General features: G+C 46.0%; 1 protein-coding gene across 4 annotated transcripts; it reads left to right on the top strand.

Annotated features, from left to right (window-relative positions):
- The first annotated feature begins 3,203 nt into the window (after nucleotides 1-3,203).
- On the top strand, nucleotides 3,204-8,416 carry SPRY1 (sprouty RTK signaling antagonist 1). Of its 4 annotated transcripts, none has more exons than XM_082759458.1 (2): nucleotides 3,204-3,347; nucleotides 6,162-8,416. In XM_082759458.1, the coding sequence occupies exon 2, from the start codon at nucleotides 6,217-6,219 to the stop codon at nucleotides 7,177-7,179; it is 963 nt and encodes a 320-aa protein (XP_082615584.1). In that variant the 5' UTR covers nucleotides 3,204-3,347; nucleotides 6,162-6,216; the 3' UTR covers nucleotides 7,180-8,416. The 4 variants fall into 4 exon arrangements, with proteins under 4 accessions (XP_082615584.1, XP_082615586.1, XP_082615585.1 ...); XM_082759460.1 differs by lacking the exon at nucleotides 3,204-3,347 and adding an exon at nucleotides 3,393-4,754; XM_082759459.1 differs by lacking the exon at nucleotides 3,204-3,347 and adding an exon at nucleotides 3,394-4,684.
- The last annotated feature ends 10,706 nt before the right edge of the window (nucleotides 8,417-19,122 follow it).

Below are 19,122 nucleotides of genomic sequence, written 5' to 3'. Positions count from 1 at the left end.
GTCAAAAAGCCGCAGTTACAGCGTTCTCCTAAAGAACACATGATGTCTTCCTGTGCTCGGTTTGAGGCTCTCTGAGCACATTGTGGGACCTCAGCTTCCCAACACCGGTACCCGCAAAGTGCAACATCAGAGTTTCTGCCACACAAAAGCGTTGGGAGCTGCAGAGCCCCACTGTTCCTCACAGCACCCACCCTGGCAGGCTTCTGGCTGCACAGCATGGGGCAATGCGGCCTGCATGTGCTAGGGGTAAGACGACTGCCACAGCGGTTTTGTTTATAACTGTATCCAGTTATAAATACTGACATGTATTGTTGTGTTTTAAATCCATTTTAAATTCCCATATAACTTCATCATTGTTGTTACAGCTGTGAAGGCTGGTTATTAACTGACAAATACCTTGCGCAAAGGTAGACGCTTTCTCTGCTGAGTTTCCTCAAAGCCATATTGGCTCAAGATAGTTATCACCAAGGAAGATGAGTGACGGGAACAGTAATATTGAAGTCTTCAAGTATAGGCCTTGTCACCTGGTTGGTCTGAAATGATAGTGTCTGATGATAGACAGGATGGGTTTTGCTTTTCATAAACTTAGCCACCTCACACAGCTCAGGAGGTGGAATGAAGTGCCAACGTATGGGACCGGGTACATGTCCCTGTTCTCAGCTGGGAGCTGTGCCCTGGCATGAGCCCGGAGATGCTGCTTAGGGGGAAATACAAAGGTATTCCCAGGTGGGATGCAACACAGCAGCACTGTCACTCAGTACAGATAGTGGGAGGATCATGTTTTATTCAATCTGTCTTCACAGAGGTGTAGTTCACTACCTATGAAGCTCAATCAAGTGACTTGGGAAAGCTGCTTCTGGGTATGGATTATGGAAAAATGAAACAAAACAAAACACAATGGAACAACCATGGACTTTGTTTTTATTCTGTGCAACATGTCTTCTGGCACCCTGACGCTTGCACAAGGGAGAAGCAGTATACGACTGCAGAACGTGGAGATTATCTCCTGTACATGATCCTCAAAGTGAAAGCGGAAACGGGGACTGAATCACGACTATCAGCAGTCATTCAGTCTCTTGGACCTAATTCTGGGAGGTTTGTCATGAGGATTAGCGCTGGGCACAGAGGGCTGGTATCTCTTGACTTTATTATCGTCAGTGGAATGGAGAGGCTCCCTCGGAGGACAGTTTGGATTCCTGTCTGTCTGTCAATTCTCAAATTCAGGTTGTGCCAGGATGTAGTCATAAGGTGTGTCAGTCCTCTTCCAAGCTGCCAACTTTTTCTGCAGAATTTTAGCTCTCCTTTTTCTAACACAAGCTTCTTACTGCTACCATTTCCAAGAAAAATCTAATGAGATGACTTGCGTGAGATGCAGGCATGTTTGCTTGAGTCTGTGGAGAGCCTTCTGGTTTAGCTGTAGGGTTTTGCCTCGTTTCAGTGAAGTGCTTGTCCTGGTGCCAAGTGATAGTAAACCGCTGCCAGGATTCTTGATTATTTTACTGACCCATTTAAGCCTAGTATTGTATTTCTAAAATCAGGCTGTTACGCTTGGCATAGTTTTTTAAGGTAGTACCCGTTTTGGAGATGTGCATTAAAAGGTGTTAAGCAATGTTTTCACAGCAGTTTCCTAGGAAAGAAATGCACTGACTTGTGTGAGAAGACAGTCGGTTGCTAGATGTGAGTGTGCCTGGCCATGCAGCAGAGCCCTGCTGACCCCAGCAGCGCGGTTATCTGCAGTTTATCTGCAGTTTACCTACTGCTGCCGCCGATGCTCCTCCTGTCAGCACCGCTGCAAGGATTAGTATGTATAGCACACCTATATAATGCTGATTTTTCATCTTTACTTAAAACAGAATTGTTTTTTTTTGTGTGTGTGAAATAAAGCTAAAATATAGTGGGAGATGATAGATTTGCACCGCGAAGCGCTACACTCCCATAGTAACTTTTGTTATTTTTTGGTGGTTATTTTTGTTCTTCAGTAGGAATTACTGTTAGTTGGAAGAGTGGTAGGTTCCAAAGGTTTCAGATGGGTTTCAGAAATTTCAGAAGTTAGACTTTTGCTTTCTGCTTGCGGTGTGTCTGAGAGTGCTTTCGGTGAGGAATCCCATTTTCTAATCCCCCTTGCAATATTAGTGATGAACTGGCTTATTTTGTGGCCATGTTTGTCACTTGAGCCTCTGTGATTGGAAGTTCATCTGTCTGATTGATAGTTCATCTGTATCAGATGATACATCCAAATGATATATCAGAATTGATAGTTCATCTGTATTTATTTCACGGAGAAATACATTGTTGAAATCAATTTTTTGTATAGTGATGGAAATTAAAAAAAAAATGTGGTTTGGATATTTTCTTTCCAAGCCTGGTGAAGATTAATGAAAAATAATTGCACTGGGACAGTGCATGTGGTCTGGGTGGACAGGGGGTGCTACAGCAGAATACCTTTGCGTGGCTGTTTTCTTGTTTGTAAGGATTATTTGCACAGGTCTTTTCTTTGCACAGGTATTTTCTTGTTTGCAAGGATTATTATTTTGTAAGGATGGAGGTTCCCCATAAGCAGCTTTGAGTATTCGTGGTGTGTGTATGTTGCTTTGCTTTCCTTTGGGACAAAAGATGGGAGATCTTCACCTTCCTGTAAGAGATTGTAAAAAGCCAGTTAGAGTACTTCGGATAAACTTGGGACCTAGGGAATGGTTAGCCAAGTAGTGAAGAGCCTCGCACGTCCCAGTCCGTTGCACATTCTTAGAAATAACTCCCCAAACGCTGATTTCTTTTAACATCCTTTCCCCGCGTTCTTCAAGGTGCCTCTAAACGACATAACCGGGCGGCTCAACGCCGAGCCTCGACCCCCGCAGGGCCGTGCCGCAGCCCCCCCGCCCCTCACACCGCTGCCCCTCCGTGCGGGCCGGGCCCCTCGGGGCTCCCGCTCCCCCTGCTGGCCGGGCCGGGGGCGGCCACCTGCGGCCGGGCCGAGCCGGGCGGTGCCGGGCCGGGCCGAGCCGGGCCGGGCCGTGCGGGAGGGAGGGAGGGAGCGAGGCGCGGGGCCGGGCCGGGCCGGGAGGGACTCGGGGCGGGAGGCGGGCGGGCGGCGCGGCCCCCGCGGGCTGGAGCCGTGCGCGGGCGGAGTCCAGTCCGGGATTTCGGGGGCGCCGCGCGGTGACACATCGGCATCACGGGGGCGCGGCCGGGCGGCGGGCGGGGGCTGCGCGCTGAAAGGCGGCGGAGCGCGGCCGCGCTCACTCCGGCGCGGCGGCGGGACGGCGCCAGGCTGCCTGCACTGCCCGGGCTGGACTCCGCGCCGGGGCCGCCAATGTGCCCCGGCAGGCAGGCTCTCACCTCGCCCTCCGGTAAGCTGCGCGCCGCCGGGGCAGGAGCAGGGGCAGGTGCGGGGCCGGGCGGGCGGAGAGGGAGGAAAAGAGAGCGAAGGGGGCGGCGGGGCGAGCCCCGGAGCCGCGGCGGCCGGCGCCGATCGGCTGGCGGCGAGGCGGCGGCCGGGCTCGCAGGCTGTCAGGCGGCCGCCGACGGCAGCGCCGAGCACATGGCAGCCGCTCGGCTCCGGCTGCAGCCCCGCAGCCCCGCTCCCCGCTGCCCCCCGCGCTCAGCCCTCGCCGGTGCCGGGAGCGCCCCGCGGAGCCGCCTCGGCGAGGCTCGAGCTGCTTTATGGTCGTCGGTGCTGCTTTTATTACCGCTGGTGCTGGTTTTTAGCATCGCTACAAGCCTGGTTTTGGCCTCGGGAGGACGGGCGGAGCGTTGCCCCTCGCAGCAGCCGCGGGGAGCGAGGGGCAGGCGACCCCCGAGGGGCGGCGGGGTGGGCTGGGAGCCCGGCTTGGCCGCAATTAGCGCCTCCCGGCGTAATTAGGGAGGTAATGGGTTTCGGGGCGTGCTTTTTTTTTTTGCGCCTGGAAGCGGCGGGGCGAGCAGGTGCCAGGCGGCACGGAGCGGGGCGGAGGGCGAGGAGGAGGAGGAGGGCGGCGGTGCCCTGACAGAGCCCGGGCGGCGTTCAGCGGCCGGGGGGCTCCGGACAGACCCGGGGGGGAAGGAGCCGAGCCGAGCCGAGCCGTGCTGTACCGAGCCGAGCCGAGCCGTGCCGGCTGCCCGCAGCCGTCTGCGGGGATTCCCCGCCCCGGCAGCGGCCGTGCCGCCGTGCGCTGGCGCTTTAAACGCCGGGAAGTCCGCCCTCCGCAGGGAGCAGCGACCTCGGGCTGCGCCCTCCCCCTGCAGAAGGCGGGGGGGAAGCCCTTGTTTTCATTCATAACTTTTTTTTTTCTCCTTTTTTTTTTTTTTTTTCCCCTCCCCTCCTCTTCCTTCCTCCCCGTCAGCTGCGCGCCCCGCCAGGCTCGCAGGGGGCGCCGCCCGCCGCAGCACCTCGGGGCCGGGGCTCGGCCAGCCCCGGGAGCGGAGCGGAGCCGCCCGGTCCCTCGCCCCGTCCCGCCTCATGCGGCCCCGTTTGCCGGGGGCAGCCGCCGCTGCGAGGCCCGGGGTTGTCCTCCCGGCGGCTTCCCTCGGCCCCTGCCGCCCTCCGCCTGCCCCACAGATGGCACTGGCTGCCTTTCGCCGTTCCGTGGGATGTGGTTTTGCCTTCCCCCGGGAGCCCGGCTCCCGCCCGCTGCGGCTGTGAAGCTCTCCTCCTGCGCCTTCATTCAGCCTCAGCGCCTGGCGGGGCGGTGTGCGGGGTGAACCAGAAGTGAGTGCGGTGCTCTTCGGCTTCTCCTTCTTGCTTGCTTCCGAAGCCCGTGACCCTAAAGCCCTCGCAGGTGACATTTAAACGTAAAATAAACCTTCGGCTGGTGGATCAGCACGGAGACTTTGCGTCCTGGTAGAAGCTGGTACTAAGCTTGTGTCAGCCGTCAGGGTGATGCAGATGCATGGCTACCTGCTAGGATAAGTCCTGCTCTGTCCTTCTCCGCGTGTCCACGGTGCCTGTGTTGCTCGTGTTGCGAACAGCTCCGTGCCACCTGCAGGCTGGAGAGGTGAGACGCTTCTCCACGGTTCTGCTCATGGGTTCTTTGGGAGCGCTCGATTGCCTAGTGCTCATCTTGTTGCTCCTGCAGGTAAACGTACGTGACATCTTGCAGGGAGTTTGTCTAGGGCTTTCGGTGAAGGAAAGCAGTTTGTTTTACGCGTTCTCTCTATAAGTCTGCCTTTTAGGTAGTCTAATGTACGTTTTCATATGGGTACGGAACTGTCACTGCAGTTTTCTAGCTCGGCATTTGCAACCTTTGTGTTAACAGTTAAAAGATTGAATAGAAGAACTTGTATTTCAGAAGCTTTTAATCAGTTCATCTTGGGAAATATTATTTGTTCTTTTTTTTTTTTTTTTTATTCTGTTTTTTTTGAAAGTACCTAACTTTTTTTTGAAACAAGTTCTCATCTGACAATTTGTCTTATTCTTTTCTACCTGTTTTTCTTTCACACTCTGCCCTTTGGTCAGAAAATACTTGAAAACAGGCTTCTGCTCGCACCCTTATTGCTTCTGTTTGCACCCTTATTTTAGTTTTATGAGATTTGCATGCTGGATTTCTTGCAGAAAATGTCTCATACGCTTGACAGTGCTTATTTCAAGGCACTATAGTGCACGTACTTCACCTTAAGAAAGATACTTACCGAAGCATGCTAGCAAGCAAATCTGTTTAGCTTTCTGATGCTGCAGATTAAGCCAGAAGAGTGAGAACTGTGCGTGCTATTTATTCTGCCCTGCAGAACGCAGCCTGGCGGTGCTCCTTAACGTTTCCAACTTAGTTTTGGGGGCAGACAGAATTGCTCTTGCTAATTAGACATTGAGCTTGGTAGCAAGTGAGAAGCACTTAGTTCCTGTGGCTTGCCAAGTGAGCTTGCAGGTTAATGCTGATTTTTATAGCTATTTTCTTTCTGAATTGTAATTTTAATGGTAAGGGGTCTCCCTTAGCATTCCTCACCTATGATGCCATACCCAGGTTCTCCCCATTGCTGGACTTTGGCCAGATCCTCAGCGTTGTTGTAATCCCCTGCTGAAAGAGATCAGCGCCAGGTGGCTAGGGCAATTTGTGGTTTGCCATATCACTTTTATTTTCAAAAAGTATCCTGTTCTTTGTTCCTCTTTTGCGCTTGATCTTGTGTCTGTATGTATATATGTACACACGCAATGTTTATTTACACTTTCTGACTTCTTATTGTTATTCTAGGGTTTCAGATGCATGCCAGGTTCCCGCTGAATGCCAGAGGTAGAGATCGCTACAGATGGAGCCCCAAAGTCAACATGGCAGCGGTGGCTCGTTGGTAGTGATTCAGCAGCCCTCTTTGGACAGCCGGCAGCGGTTGGACTATGACAGAGAGAGCCAGCCAACAACGATCCTGTCGCTGGACCAGATCAAGGCCATCAGGGGCAGCAACGAGTACACCGAAGGTCCATCTGTGGTGAAAAAAGCTGGTCCGCGGACAGCACCAAGGCAAGAGAAGCATGAAAGGACTCACGAAATTATACCGATTAATGTGAATAATAACTACGAACACAGACCCAGTCACGTGGGGCATGTGGCACATCAGCATAACGCGAGGGCCCCGGTCTTGAGCAGATCAACGAGCACGGGGAGCGCAGCCAGCTCTGGGAGCAACAGCAGCGCCTCTTCAGAGCAAGGACTGCTGGGCCGGTCGCCTCCATCCAGGCCGGGTTCAGGCCACAGGTCCGACCGGACAATCCGGACGCAGCCCAAGCAGTCGTCTTTGATTGTAGATGATCTGAAGGGTCCTCTGAAAGAGGACTTGACACAGCACAAGTTTATCTGCGAACAGTGTGGGAAGTGCAAATGTGGTGAGTGCACAGCCCCGAGGGCCCTTCCTTCCTGCTTGGCCTGCAACCGGCAGTGCTTGTGCTCTGCGGAGAGCATGGTGGAGTATGGCACCTGCATGTGCTTGGTCAAAGGGATCTTCTACCACTGTTCGAACGACGATGAAGGGGACTCGTACGCGGATAATCCCTGCTCCTGCTCCCAGTCACATTGCTGTTCTAGGTACCTGTGCATGGGAGCAATGTCTTTGTTTTTGCCTTGCTTGCTCTGCTACCCTCCTGCAAAAGGATGCCTCAAACTGTGTCGAGGGTGTTACGACCGCGTCAATCGTCCAGGCTGCCGATGCAAGAACTCCAACACTGTCTATTGTAAACTGGAGAGCTGCCCCTCCCGGGGTCAGGGCAAGCCCTCATGATTTTTGGAGGGAGGTTTACTTCCTCCAACTTTGATTTTCAGGTTGTAGCTGATTTTTTTTTTCCTTTTTTTTCCTTCCCCCATTTAGGGGGGTGGGGAGACTGCTCTTTTGCTTTCTCCCTCCACTTCAAATACACAAGTTCTTCCCTTTTGCATCTTTTTTCTCCTCTTTTTATTCACTCAACTGAGTGTGGAGTGTTTTACGTAGTCATTGCTGCTCTTTGGTAAGTGTGGACTTAGTATCTGCGTCTGCCGCTCACTTTGGCAGGGTCGTCTGAGTTTGTAACTGAACCACTCCTGACAGAGACAGTAAGGGCTCACTGGGCTCTTGCAGCTTCTTGCTCTGAATATCTTCCCAAAGATGTTTTTCCTTCTCAGCAATTTTTTTGTCGTTAACCCCCTGGGTACCAAGGAGTAACTTTTCATGAGTGAGCTGGATTGTGAAATAACTTCTTGAGTGTTGTCTTCCTGGAGAGGGATGTAAAATAAAGGCTTTACCAAATGAAAGGCCTGATTCTTCTGTAAGCAGCCTGCTTTTTTTTTTTTTTTTTTTTGGCCTCCACCTCTTTTGTCTTAACTTTTGGAATATTCTCAGTCCTGAGAGTTAGCTGATTGTTTCTCCCCTTGTTTTTTTTGTTTTTTTTTGTTTTTTAACTTGAATTTTTGCTACACTATGTAGATCTTCACATTGGAGACATTATGGCTGCAACTGTACTTATTTGTTTCTCTTGCTGTCAAATCTTTGAAGGATATTGCTCACTCCACCCTCCTGCTCCTGTTTTATAGTCCATCAGTATCATGTTGATATTAAAGTTGGTGGTGTTCATATATCCAAACAGCCTTCAGGTGTCATTGAGTCACCTAAACGTTCTTGAATCTTTAATATTTCTTGTGATCCTCTGGTTTAGTGAATTTAGCTCTGCTCTGTACTTTATAATTTTATTCTGTTCCCTGTTTTATTGCCTTAGCCACAAATTGTGGTCCTTTTTTGTATATTTTATGTATAAAACACAAAGTTGAATCCCAACTATTTTTAAGACAAAAGTCTGTTAAAACTTTTTTTATTGTAAAGAATATTTATTATGTGAATCTCTATTATTTTATGATATTTATTGCAAAAGACTTTGAAAATGTACTCATGTCTGAATATAACAAAATATCAATACTTAACGAAATAAGGATGACACGAAGAAAGTACATATGTTAACTATAATGCAGAAAATATATTAATTAATGAAAATGGCTCTTGAGTTCTTTTGTTACAATGACAGGTTGTAAGCTACTTTTGCACATTCTGGGTTCTTGTTATTTTCTTCCTCTGGTCAGGTGGTCTGTCAGGTAGCAAGTAACTTCCTACTGATACTTCAAAACCACTAGTCTGTGCTCTAGTTTAGTTTACCTAATTTTAACTTTGCAAAAACTTACTTGATGAACAGTTAGCAATGCAATGTATGCATTGTGCTCAACAGGGCCTAGAGGTGTAGGCCCTATTTATTTTCCAGAGCATTAAAATAGTTGTGGAGGAGGAAACCACAGCTTCAAGTTTAGTTTCCTAAAGAATACCAAATTAAGATGTAAACCCATTCTAAATTTCGTCATATAGACCTTCTTGGCTGGTTACTTTATGATATGAAGTAGAATTTGGGTTGCTGCAGCTTGCTAGCTTTGAGAGTTGTGTATGTGCGCACATCTATATGTGTGGCTTGTTTGTTTCTCTTCTCATATGTTTTCCCAATGTCAACTGAATCCACCTTCTGTCTTTAAATTAAAGGCTCTTAAGGGTGACCCAAGTGTCACAGCTACTTGTGGCCATTTAACACTTACTCAACAAAACCCCTTTTCAGTAAGAGTGAATGGGGAAGCCTCATTCTTCTGTCCATGTGGGTCAAGGCTAACATCACAATTCTCTTAAAGTAAAAAGTTTATTAAATGGATGTAATTCCACATGGTATTCAGAGTAAGTGGTTCTAGAGAAACTCCACTTAAGAAACTCTAATAACCTGACAACTGTGTCATATTGCATTTTGAAGTCTTCTGCTTTGAATTGCCATGCTCAAGCTGTTCTAACTCCCAGTTTGCTGATCATTGGAGTAAGCTGGGCTTTTGTAGTTAACAGCATCAAAGCTGACCAAAAAATGCATTCTTTATTAAAGAGCATGTATAATTTCTGTGAGGTATACAGCGAAACCATAATAACATTACATCTAAGAAACAGCTTGCTTTTCAGTATGTTCTTGGTAATACTGCTCTCTCAATCTCAGTTCTGCACATAAACGTGACAAAATTTACAGATGAGGAGCCTTGTGGGGTAGCAGTGTGTATATCTGCCTTCCACAATTTATTCTTTGTGAGATGAAGCAAAGCCAAGAGAAGAATGTGTCTGAGGAGTAAATGACTTGCTCGGCACTACTTCCTTATCACTGATACTTCTCTAACAGTGGCAGCTGCAAACAGCCCTCAGGAGACAATGAAATCCTTGTCAAACAGTCACCGTTGGTCAGATAGGGCCATTTTTAAGACTGTGTACTGACACTCAGAAATACCGAACCAATTGCAGTTTCCTAACTGGACGCAATCCAGCTCTGTGTTGAGTACGTTTGCTTGAATGGTGTTAATTATTCCTCCTCTTCAAAAAAAAACAAAAAAACAAAACAAACAAAAAAAAACCACAAAAACTATTCATGTTGTTGACTTCTGTCTCTCTCTTTTTCAGCCAGGTGGCTTATGTGGGGTTTTGTTAGGATTTGTTTCTTAGCAGAGCAGAAGAAAGCCCAAAGGACTCACTCACACATAGTACGTCTTTCCATGACCATCTTCCATTATGAGCTGCATCACACCATTGATCCAGATTTCCGAAGAAATCAACAAAACTATGCTCTAATTAGATTAAATAATCTTTACTAACTGAAGTTGGGAATAATTTGAGACTGTCATTTCTGAAGGGGAACATTTGACTTTGACCTATGCAGAAATTAGGTGATAACCATTCACTGTGCGTCTGAAGCAGTACTCTAAGTGCCAGGTGTTACCCAGAGAAGGCAGCACTGAAGAAGTAGAAGTAAATAGCTCATTTTGTTTCCTTTCCCTTCTTGTTTTAGATGTTGCATCTCTTGTACTTTACATCCATCTATTTGAGTTCACTTTTGTGTTTGTCAGGGTGCAGGGCAATTGCCTTACTGTATGGCAGTGGCTGTGATGTCTCTCGGGCAGACAGACGGCTTTTTGCAGTGTAGAACCAAGCAGGGTCATGTGAGGGCAAATTGATGTTTTCCTGGTGGGTGTGTGGCAGTAAGCGAGCTGACAGATGCATGAAGTAATCCTCCACACAGTGAAGGGACAGTAGTTAGTTCACATATCCCCAAAGCATCAATCACTATGATCTGTTCTACTGCCTGCTGTACAGTAAGTAGAATGACCACCTACAGATACAGCATCTTCTTGTGAGGGGGTGAACAGGTTTGCTAAATGCTAATGGGACTCCTGATAACCGGGAGACTGAAGTGTAGATTTCAGTCCTTCAGTCCAAATGTTGTCAGCATGCTGTTCAGGTCACTTCCTTCACATCTGTACAGCGCCTACAGTATCTGAGGTCCAGCTGCTGTAACGATGTAGGTGGAAATTATTTCTTAGCCATTTTCAGATAGCTTTGATAGTTTTCATTTTGAAAAAACGAAGAGTATGTGGTGTAAAAGAATTGTGTATTTAGGCAAGAAGCGCAGCTGACCTAGTAACCTAGTTGTATAGGTTGCTGATGGATGTGAGCAAGCTGGCCATCTGGTTGTACGTGGCAGAGTGCTGAAATGTCTCAGTGTAAGATCTGTGAGGAAGGGAAAAGGGAAGCTTCACCAGGCTGGGATTCAAGTCTCTGTTTGTCTAGCATCTCGAGCCCAGTGGCAGGAGATGAGATTTGGAAACAGATGGTGAGTTTCCACGTTGCCTGCCGCGGGAATACATTGTTAGGGTGAGAACGGGAGAGTTAAGGTGTTCCGCTAGAGACAGCTTTGTTACGCTAATGCTAGTGTGGATGATAGTGTTATCTGAGGGGGAATAGTACTTAAGAAATGAAGAGTGCTTGCTCTTGTTTATGGTTCTGTATCGTAAAGACAGGTGGGAGAGGATTAGCTCCTCTCCCTGTGATAAAGCAAATCTGTTAAGAGGGATTAAACGGGCTATATGAAGTGTTTTAATGGATTTATATGAAGTAATAGATTTTTGTCCTGGAGGAATGTTCAGGACTCACTGATACTTCTGTGTTTCTTGTTCTGCTGAAATTACCTCCAAATGCTGAGGAATCCTGATTAATTGTTGGCTTTCTTCCAGCTGGAGCATTTCTGTCAGTCATGATAGCGCTTCAAAAAACAACCTGGAGTGCAATGTTGTCCTACTATCACACAACTGGATTTACCAGCCTTACAAAGTGCATGGTTTGCACAGGTGTTGTTCTGATTAGCCTTCATCCCTGGGCAAGCTGCTTTCAGGGCAGCTCTTAAATGTTCCTCCTTCCTAGCTGTGGTTATTTCTCGTCTTGCTATCACTGATGGGAGTAGCTGAGATGTGGCTTCAACCCTCACTAGTGGATACATGGCCATGTGGGTTCTGAGTGAAGTTTTGTATTTATTGGAAGGATCTAGCTTAAAAACTTCTAAGTCACCCAGAAAGTTGCCTTCATCATGTTCTGCCTCTCCACTAGAGCATGGGCTCAGACTGTAACCAGTACCTGGAGCTGACATGTCATTATCCCACAGGGAATAGGGCTGGGCTGTGTGTCGGGTGGTCAACGCAGCCCCGGATCTGCTTTCTGGTGCTGTGTCAGCATTGTGAAATCCCAACACGGGTTCATTTGGGCCCTTTGTGTTCCCTTGTGCTGTGACTACTCCCTTGCAGCCAGGTGGGAGCTCTTTTACCACCCATCACCCACCACCAACCACAGTGCCAAAGCCCAGGCCCTCACTAAACACCATAGAAGGTGTCGATTCCTGCAAACATTACACTTTTCAGTTGTGTTTTCACTGTGTGCGCTTTGAAATGAGCTTTGTTTTCATGTGTACAGGTAGCAATGTGTAGGTGCAGATCTGCTCTTGCTTCAGCTGGACTGGGAGTACTTGGCTACGTCTGGGTAAGTGCATTCTGTTAGATACTGTGGGCTTTGGCTGTAGTGTTAATGGGTAAATCCAGACTCGGTGTTTCCTAAAGGCTGAAAAGGAATACGTACATGTCAGCCACCGTAACAGAAGACAATATGGCTGGAATGAAGCTCAATTCCTGGAGTGGTACCTACTGCTCGGTGTGCATTTGTGAATGAGAGATGCACCGCCATCATTTTCCCAGCCTTCAGCTGCTGCTCCCGCTTCTCCAGGTGAAGCTGTCTTTAGATGAGACATTTCCTCATGTACTTATTAGTAAATACAAATGTGGGACAGGTTTCCTGTAGGCCACACATAGCCTTAGTAGGTTTACTTATGGAGGTGTGAAACCCTTTTACTTTTTACTTCAAAAAGGACCAGAAAATCGCTGTGATCTTTCAGTATTCTTGATACATCGCATACATATCCTTGATACAGTGCATTTGGAATGGAATCTAAGCCCATACTGTAAAAGGAAAGGAAGCAGTGTGCCATCCCAAGGGGATGACGTTGTCATGCATGTTACAAAACTAGCAATCTTTGGCTCAAAAATGCAATTATTGCCAATTGCTTGGTTTTGAAGAAACATCCATTTGTTTAATCCTCAGAGAAAGGTGTGCGTGACAGCTGTGCCTCTCTTGCACTGTCAGTACGCCCTGTTTTGTAAACCTTTGTATACATGTACAGTGCTATGAATCTGAAAACAAATATCCTACAGAACACATTGTCAAAAGGCACAAATGTTCAACAGAGGCTCTACCCCAAAGGGCTGAACCTCATTGTGTTTGTGCAATAGGGAGCACAATGGAGCTCGCTTATTGCCTGACCCTTCGGGGCTGCTACCGTAGTATGACTGGTTTTATAACGCAGAGTATTCCTTCTGAACGAAGTCAATGGGTTTACACCAGTGACTAAGTTTGCCAAACATCAGTGTATGTCCATTAATGTCTCATGTCACAGCGGGCAGTTCTGAATGGACTTGATTCTGGTGGTAGGGTGTTTTCCTGTTTTCTTATTTTGTTTTTATTAATTGGGATGGTTCATACCACACACAGTCTTATGAATGACTAAGATTCATAAGTGTTAATGTGTTCCTAGTTTATATGATAGAGTGACTGGGAGAAGCAGCTGGAATACCCTAAATACATGCTAAAATTATGTAAGTGATTAACTACTTAATGGATATTTTAAATTGCATTGACCATCTTCTGTAGAGTACTTCAACTTCCAGACCATCTGACAGTTCTTCCAGTGCTGTGAGAGCTCCTCTTCCACATGTTACGCAGGAAGAAAAGTTGGTGTTATCTGACATGGGAAAGATCCTTTCAAAGGCATCATTTCTTACTTTTGTGGTGTTCGATCTGGTGCTTTTGGATCTGCACACTTAGAAGAAGACACTTTAAAATGAAAATGAATAAACCAGTTGCCAGAGAGAAAGGGGAAAGTTCCATGGCTTTTCCCCAACTTGATTTTTAGGAGATGGCATGGTACCTTCTTCTTAACGTTGAGGAATTCTAGCTGCTCCTGCTCAAAAATCCATTTTCAGAAAAATCTATTTCCCATCAGAATCTATTTCCTATCATGTCATGCCATCTCTTTTTAGAGAATAACTGTATGCTTGCTCATTGTTTTACACTGTGTGGAGTTCTTCTGGATGACAAATGCTCTGGCTGTACGAGTCATCTGTGCTGCTCTGCTGCTGAGGCACTTGCTGGTTTAATGCACTTCTGCATGCTCTGTCTTTCTTACGAGTCACAGTGAAAGCGATCCTGGTTAGTCAGGGTGGAAAATACAGTTCAGTTGGATCTTGGGATTTTGTTTTGGTCCAAAGTTCAAATCTGGATATGAGCTTTGCCAAAGTTTGGCAGTACCTGGCACCTGGGCTTGAGCTTACTGACCTGCAAGAGAACAAACATATGGAAATATAGTTGAAAATGCATCAGTGCTACTGCATTAAACAAAGGATCACAGTAGGAGCAAGCGATAGACTTATACAAAATCTTTCTGGAGACTCCACATCTCTCTCTCTCTCTCTCTCTCTCTCTCTTTTTTTTTTTTTTTTTTTTTTTTTTTTTGAGTTTTAGAGTCCATAGGCTTGTTTTCTCCTTTCCATCTCTTGCCTTACACTGGAGCAGGCGCACTCGCTGTGGTGCTTCCACAGTCATCCATCACGGCTGCCAGGTGCAGATAACATCCCCTGTAATTGTTAATCTGCTGTGCTCTTCCTGCTGACAACTCTAACATACCTGGTAGGGGATAACTTTATCTGTTCAGGTGGCAAAAAGTGCAATAGTACCTCCTTACCAAGTAACTCAAAGCATTTTGTGCTTGTACTTAAATTGTTTTAAATGAACTATGCCTGATAAAGCAGCGCTGAGGGAAATATTTTTCTCTTGCTGCTGGGAAAGCCGAGACCTGAGGGTTGCATGGCATCATGCTGCGAGGCACCAGCACCTTTGACTGGCAGTGTGGTGTTTTACTGTTAAGTCATTCCTCCATACAGAGAGATGAATGAATGGGGAAAGTGCTTAAGGTCTAAACTGTAGCACTTTCTAGAGGGTATTTATAAACTGGGTGTTGTAACATGCCACAGACTGTGTGTGCGCATGCATCCGACTATGATGATTTAGAAGCAATGTTTTTACTCTTGGTCAGAAAAATTTGTAATCCTAACACGGGGACCTATTTAAAATGCTCTTCGTGCAGCACATTGTGCACTACGATCCATCTGTAAGGAACAGGTCCACGTTTATTAAAATATATTATATATATTTTAATATTTGAGAACAGCAGTGATCCTGATCTCTGGGTGCCTGCACTGGGAGATGTGGGAAACGAGGCGGAGGTACAAATAATACATGTTACTTGCGGGGCTGGAAACCAGAGCCATATCCTATGGCCTTCTAATTAAAAACCTTTATTTCCACAGATTTATTCTGTGGGCCTTACTAAATAGATCAGCCTTGGGTTTCTAATGGTGAATATTTTAGGAGGAATGTAGCCTTTGTTACTATGAATAGTCGGGAGCAGATTACCGGGATGCCAATTTCCTGTTGCCTTTCAGAGCTGCAATTTGAGCCCTATTTGCTCCTGGCTCTTGCACAATTGAAAACAATGGGTGGCTTCTTTCAGGTTTCACTTCAGAGCTCTTAGAAACTGGGGAAGTGGCTAAAGCCCTACTTTACAGGTAATTAACAATAGATAATGTTTGCTCTGCGTTTTTTCTTTTTCTTTTCTTTTATTTTCTTCCTTTTTTTTTTTTTTTCTTTCTTTCTTTTTTCTTCCTTCCTTCCTTTTTTCCCTTCCTTCCCTCCTTCCCTCCCTTAAATGGAGGCAGAAGCCCACCCTGAGCTCCCAGTGCAGATGCTGTCTTGTGGATGCGGTCCCAGGCGTAACCTTAGCGAGATGGGTCAGGTTTACATCCAAGCAAATAAAGGAAAAAGCAGAGTGGAGGAGATGTTTGGTTGCTAGAAATGATGAAGGATAAGCAGCAGAGCCTGGATGGGCTGCCTGTCTCAGTCAGCCCAGTATGTGAGTGTTTACTGTTGTGAACCCGCTCTTTGATTTAGGGCCCCTTTTTATTGTATCCTCTATCTCCTTTATTAGGTGCACACTTCTCAAACCTTGTTGACATTTATGTAGGATGGTTAAATATTTTCTTATGTATATTCAGTTCTAGGAAACCACATGTTCTTTAAAGTTTATCTTAAATACAGAAGCTTGTTTTACCACATAAAGCTATATGTGTCTTTTGTTTATCATTATCTTGATAATTATCTGTGGGCACCTAGGAAGAAGCTGGAAAAGAAAAGAAAAGAAAACAAAACAAAACATGCTGCTCTTGCATCATTATTAGTATTTATCTAAAAATACACTGCACATGGCTGAGGCAGAGAGGAAAAGTCTGAATCGGGATGCTTGGGTTCCTTGTGGGTAGCAGGGAAGAGATTAACATCAGGATAAGTGTCACCTGCTGCCAGCCTCAGAAGTGAGCTCTGTGCCTGCACATTGCAGGCTGTGAGGCAGTGTGTGGGTAAGTTTTGAAAAGACGGGAAAAATAAAAATGGACCTTTGAACGTGCTGGCACAGACGTCTCTCTTTTTGCCTGTAGAGCTAACTATTTATTTGGCCTTGCTGCGTATGTGGAAACTTCCTGAGTAAGCGGGAGATTCGTGCATGCACATAAAGTAGTTGCCCAGTATGTAAATGCCCTCTTGCGTTTCGCATCTGCAAACATCGTGTGTGCAAAAGCCGGAGGAGAGATGGAAAAGTTTGCTACGGCAAAACCTGCTCCAGTAATTCCTGGCTGGTACAAGGAGCCTCGCTCACATTTTTGCTCTGGGTGAAACTCTGCATCTACTACACTGCCCTGCCCCGAGGCAGCCTCTGGTTCTGTTTGTCCCTTTGCCAGCCAAGTGCAGGGTTTGGCGGTGGGACTGCTGGCCCAACAAGCTGCTGCCTTAATCTGTAATGCCAATGCAACCATTCACTAAATACAGGGCACCTGGACCAAAGGTCCAGGGGAAGGGACTTCTGGCGCTTGACTGGCACCAGGGAAAGCATCACACAGTTCCATACCTGGAGGCTGCAGCCTTAGCGTTAGGGCTGCCTCTCTGTGTTAAATGAGCTCTTAGGCTCCGGGACTGTCATCTGCTCTCTCTCCTTACTTCCTGGCCTGAATGTGCAGCTTTGCAGGTAGTTACTGAGACTACACACATATGGATATAGGGCTATGAGCCAAACAGGGGAAGTTTCTAGCAGCACCTGATGGAATTCTGTACATGCACACCATCTACATGAATTAGAACAATTAAGAAAGCACAAAAAAAAAAAAAAAAGGCACAAAATGAGAAACAATTCTGCAGTTCATGCCTGTGTTTCTGAGTTTCCCATGAGGCTTGTAGCATTTCATTAGCTTTAACTGTGAACACAGTTTTTGCTTCTTGTTCTCGCCATCTGCAAGGCTATCGGAAAAACTGTCTGACTCATTAACCCACTTCTGTTTCTCCTTCCTGTTGTAGCTCTTACTTCTATGACCTAGGTGATATCATTTTGACTGTAAATCTTGCAGTAGAAACAATCCCCAAAGGAAGTAAACATGGCAGCAACTTTGGATGTGTTTTCTTCAGAGCTGGGACAGATGAATGGATGGGCCTTCTGTTGCTGATCTTCATCAGGAGCTCTGAAATAGAAGAGGGAGAAATTTTGGGAAGAGTCTTAAAGCGAAGCTGCAAAACTGCCTAATTTGTAGCTTTGTTGTGATTGTGATAATTTCCTTCTTTCTCCAGTTCCTTGTTGATAATTTAGGAAGACACAGGAGACAGATGTGAAAAAAGGTGTTTTTTTTTTTTTTTTTTTTTTTTTTGAGAACTACAATACATTTTAGAAAAGTTCAATAATTTTGCCTCTTACTACTACCACTGGTAAATCTTGTTCCCTTGCGTTAGGGAAATGTGAACTGCTGTAGCATCAAGTGTATTTGTTCACATAACTTACTTTACAGTGTAGTTCTCTATTACACCTACCCTTCCCTAATTCTCTAGCAGCGTAAGCCCCTCCTGTACCCACACTTGTTTCAGGTTTATTTGATGTCATCCCAGTTCTCCAGAGGAAAAGCTGGAGTGGTCTGGGGTGACCTGGGGCGATCTGTACAGCTGCAGGGGTTGGGGTGCCACAACAGAGTGGTCCTGGCTCAAACCCACCACAGGTGCCCTTCACCATCCCTGCCTGATGCTCACTCCCAAGGTTTCCAAATGTGCTGGTGAACTTGGCAAGGATTGCCCACACTGTACGTTTAAGGAAAATACCAGCCAAAGTGGGAGGGTGCCCATCTTCTATTTGCTTTATTCCTGTTTCCAATGGGATTTAATCCAAAGAACCCAGGAGTTCCTGACTTACATGTTTCTGTCTCAGGAGTGTGCCGATGGGCAGGTTACATGAGCCAGCCAGTGGTTGTCCACCTGAGAGGACAGAAATGCACTTTGTATGTAGATTCAGCAGCTCCACAGGTAATAGGGAAACAAGTGCATCAGGTTTAGCTGCAAATTTTGCTCAATGTACTCTGTCAAATGAGAGCCTGCAGTGAAATTCATGAAGGATTACCTAAAATTTGGCTTTGTTCACTGGATGATGCGACCTCAAAATTTCTGAAAATCAAGCTTAACTCAGTTTCTACATATGGATTTCAGAAACTAACTACAGTCTTTTAAAAATATTGACCTTGTTAGTCCATCTTGCCTTTAATTTATAACTTGGAATAGTCAAGATAAAGCTAAGTCCTGACCCCAATGTATAGGGCTCACACTAGAAGAGAAACAGAACAACTGCAGGGGTGCAAGTGAATAGGAGCACTTTGATGTATTTTTTGTCTATCTACATACCTAGCATTTGGGATTTGTAAACCTTAACACTCTTAATATTTTATTTTGAAGTTTCAGTGAAGATAATTAAAACAATGGGAAATAAAGTGTTTTTATATGTGTTCAATAAAGACTATTTCTTCAAATTGAGAGAATAATTATAACCCTTAATTTTTTCAATTTGTGTCCAGCTGGAACTTGACACCACAGGCATCTACTGCATTTTTACTTCTCTTACAGGAGTAAGGAGTGTTTTTTTTCTTTTTTTTTTTTTTTTTCTTTTTCTTTCTTTCTTTTTTTTTTTTTTTTTTTCCCTCTGTTATAAATACACACACTCATTTTATTTCAGACAGCTCTCCTACCTTTTCCTGGCAGAGGATAATGCTGAGGAAATGCAGTGCTTCTTGGCACCTTGACTTAGAAGTGCTGAGATAATATATTACATTTTCCTCCCTTATGGAA

This window comes from Aythya marila, assembly GCF_965140915.1.
Source record: "Aythya marila genome assembly, chromosome: 4".
NCBI lineage: Eukaryota > Metazoa > Chordata > Aves > Anseriformes > Anatidae > Aythya > Aythya marila.
The sequence above is the reverse complement of the archived record's forward strand: the minus strand, read 5'-3'. Positions and strand labels throughout refer to the sequence as shown.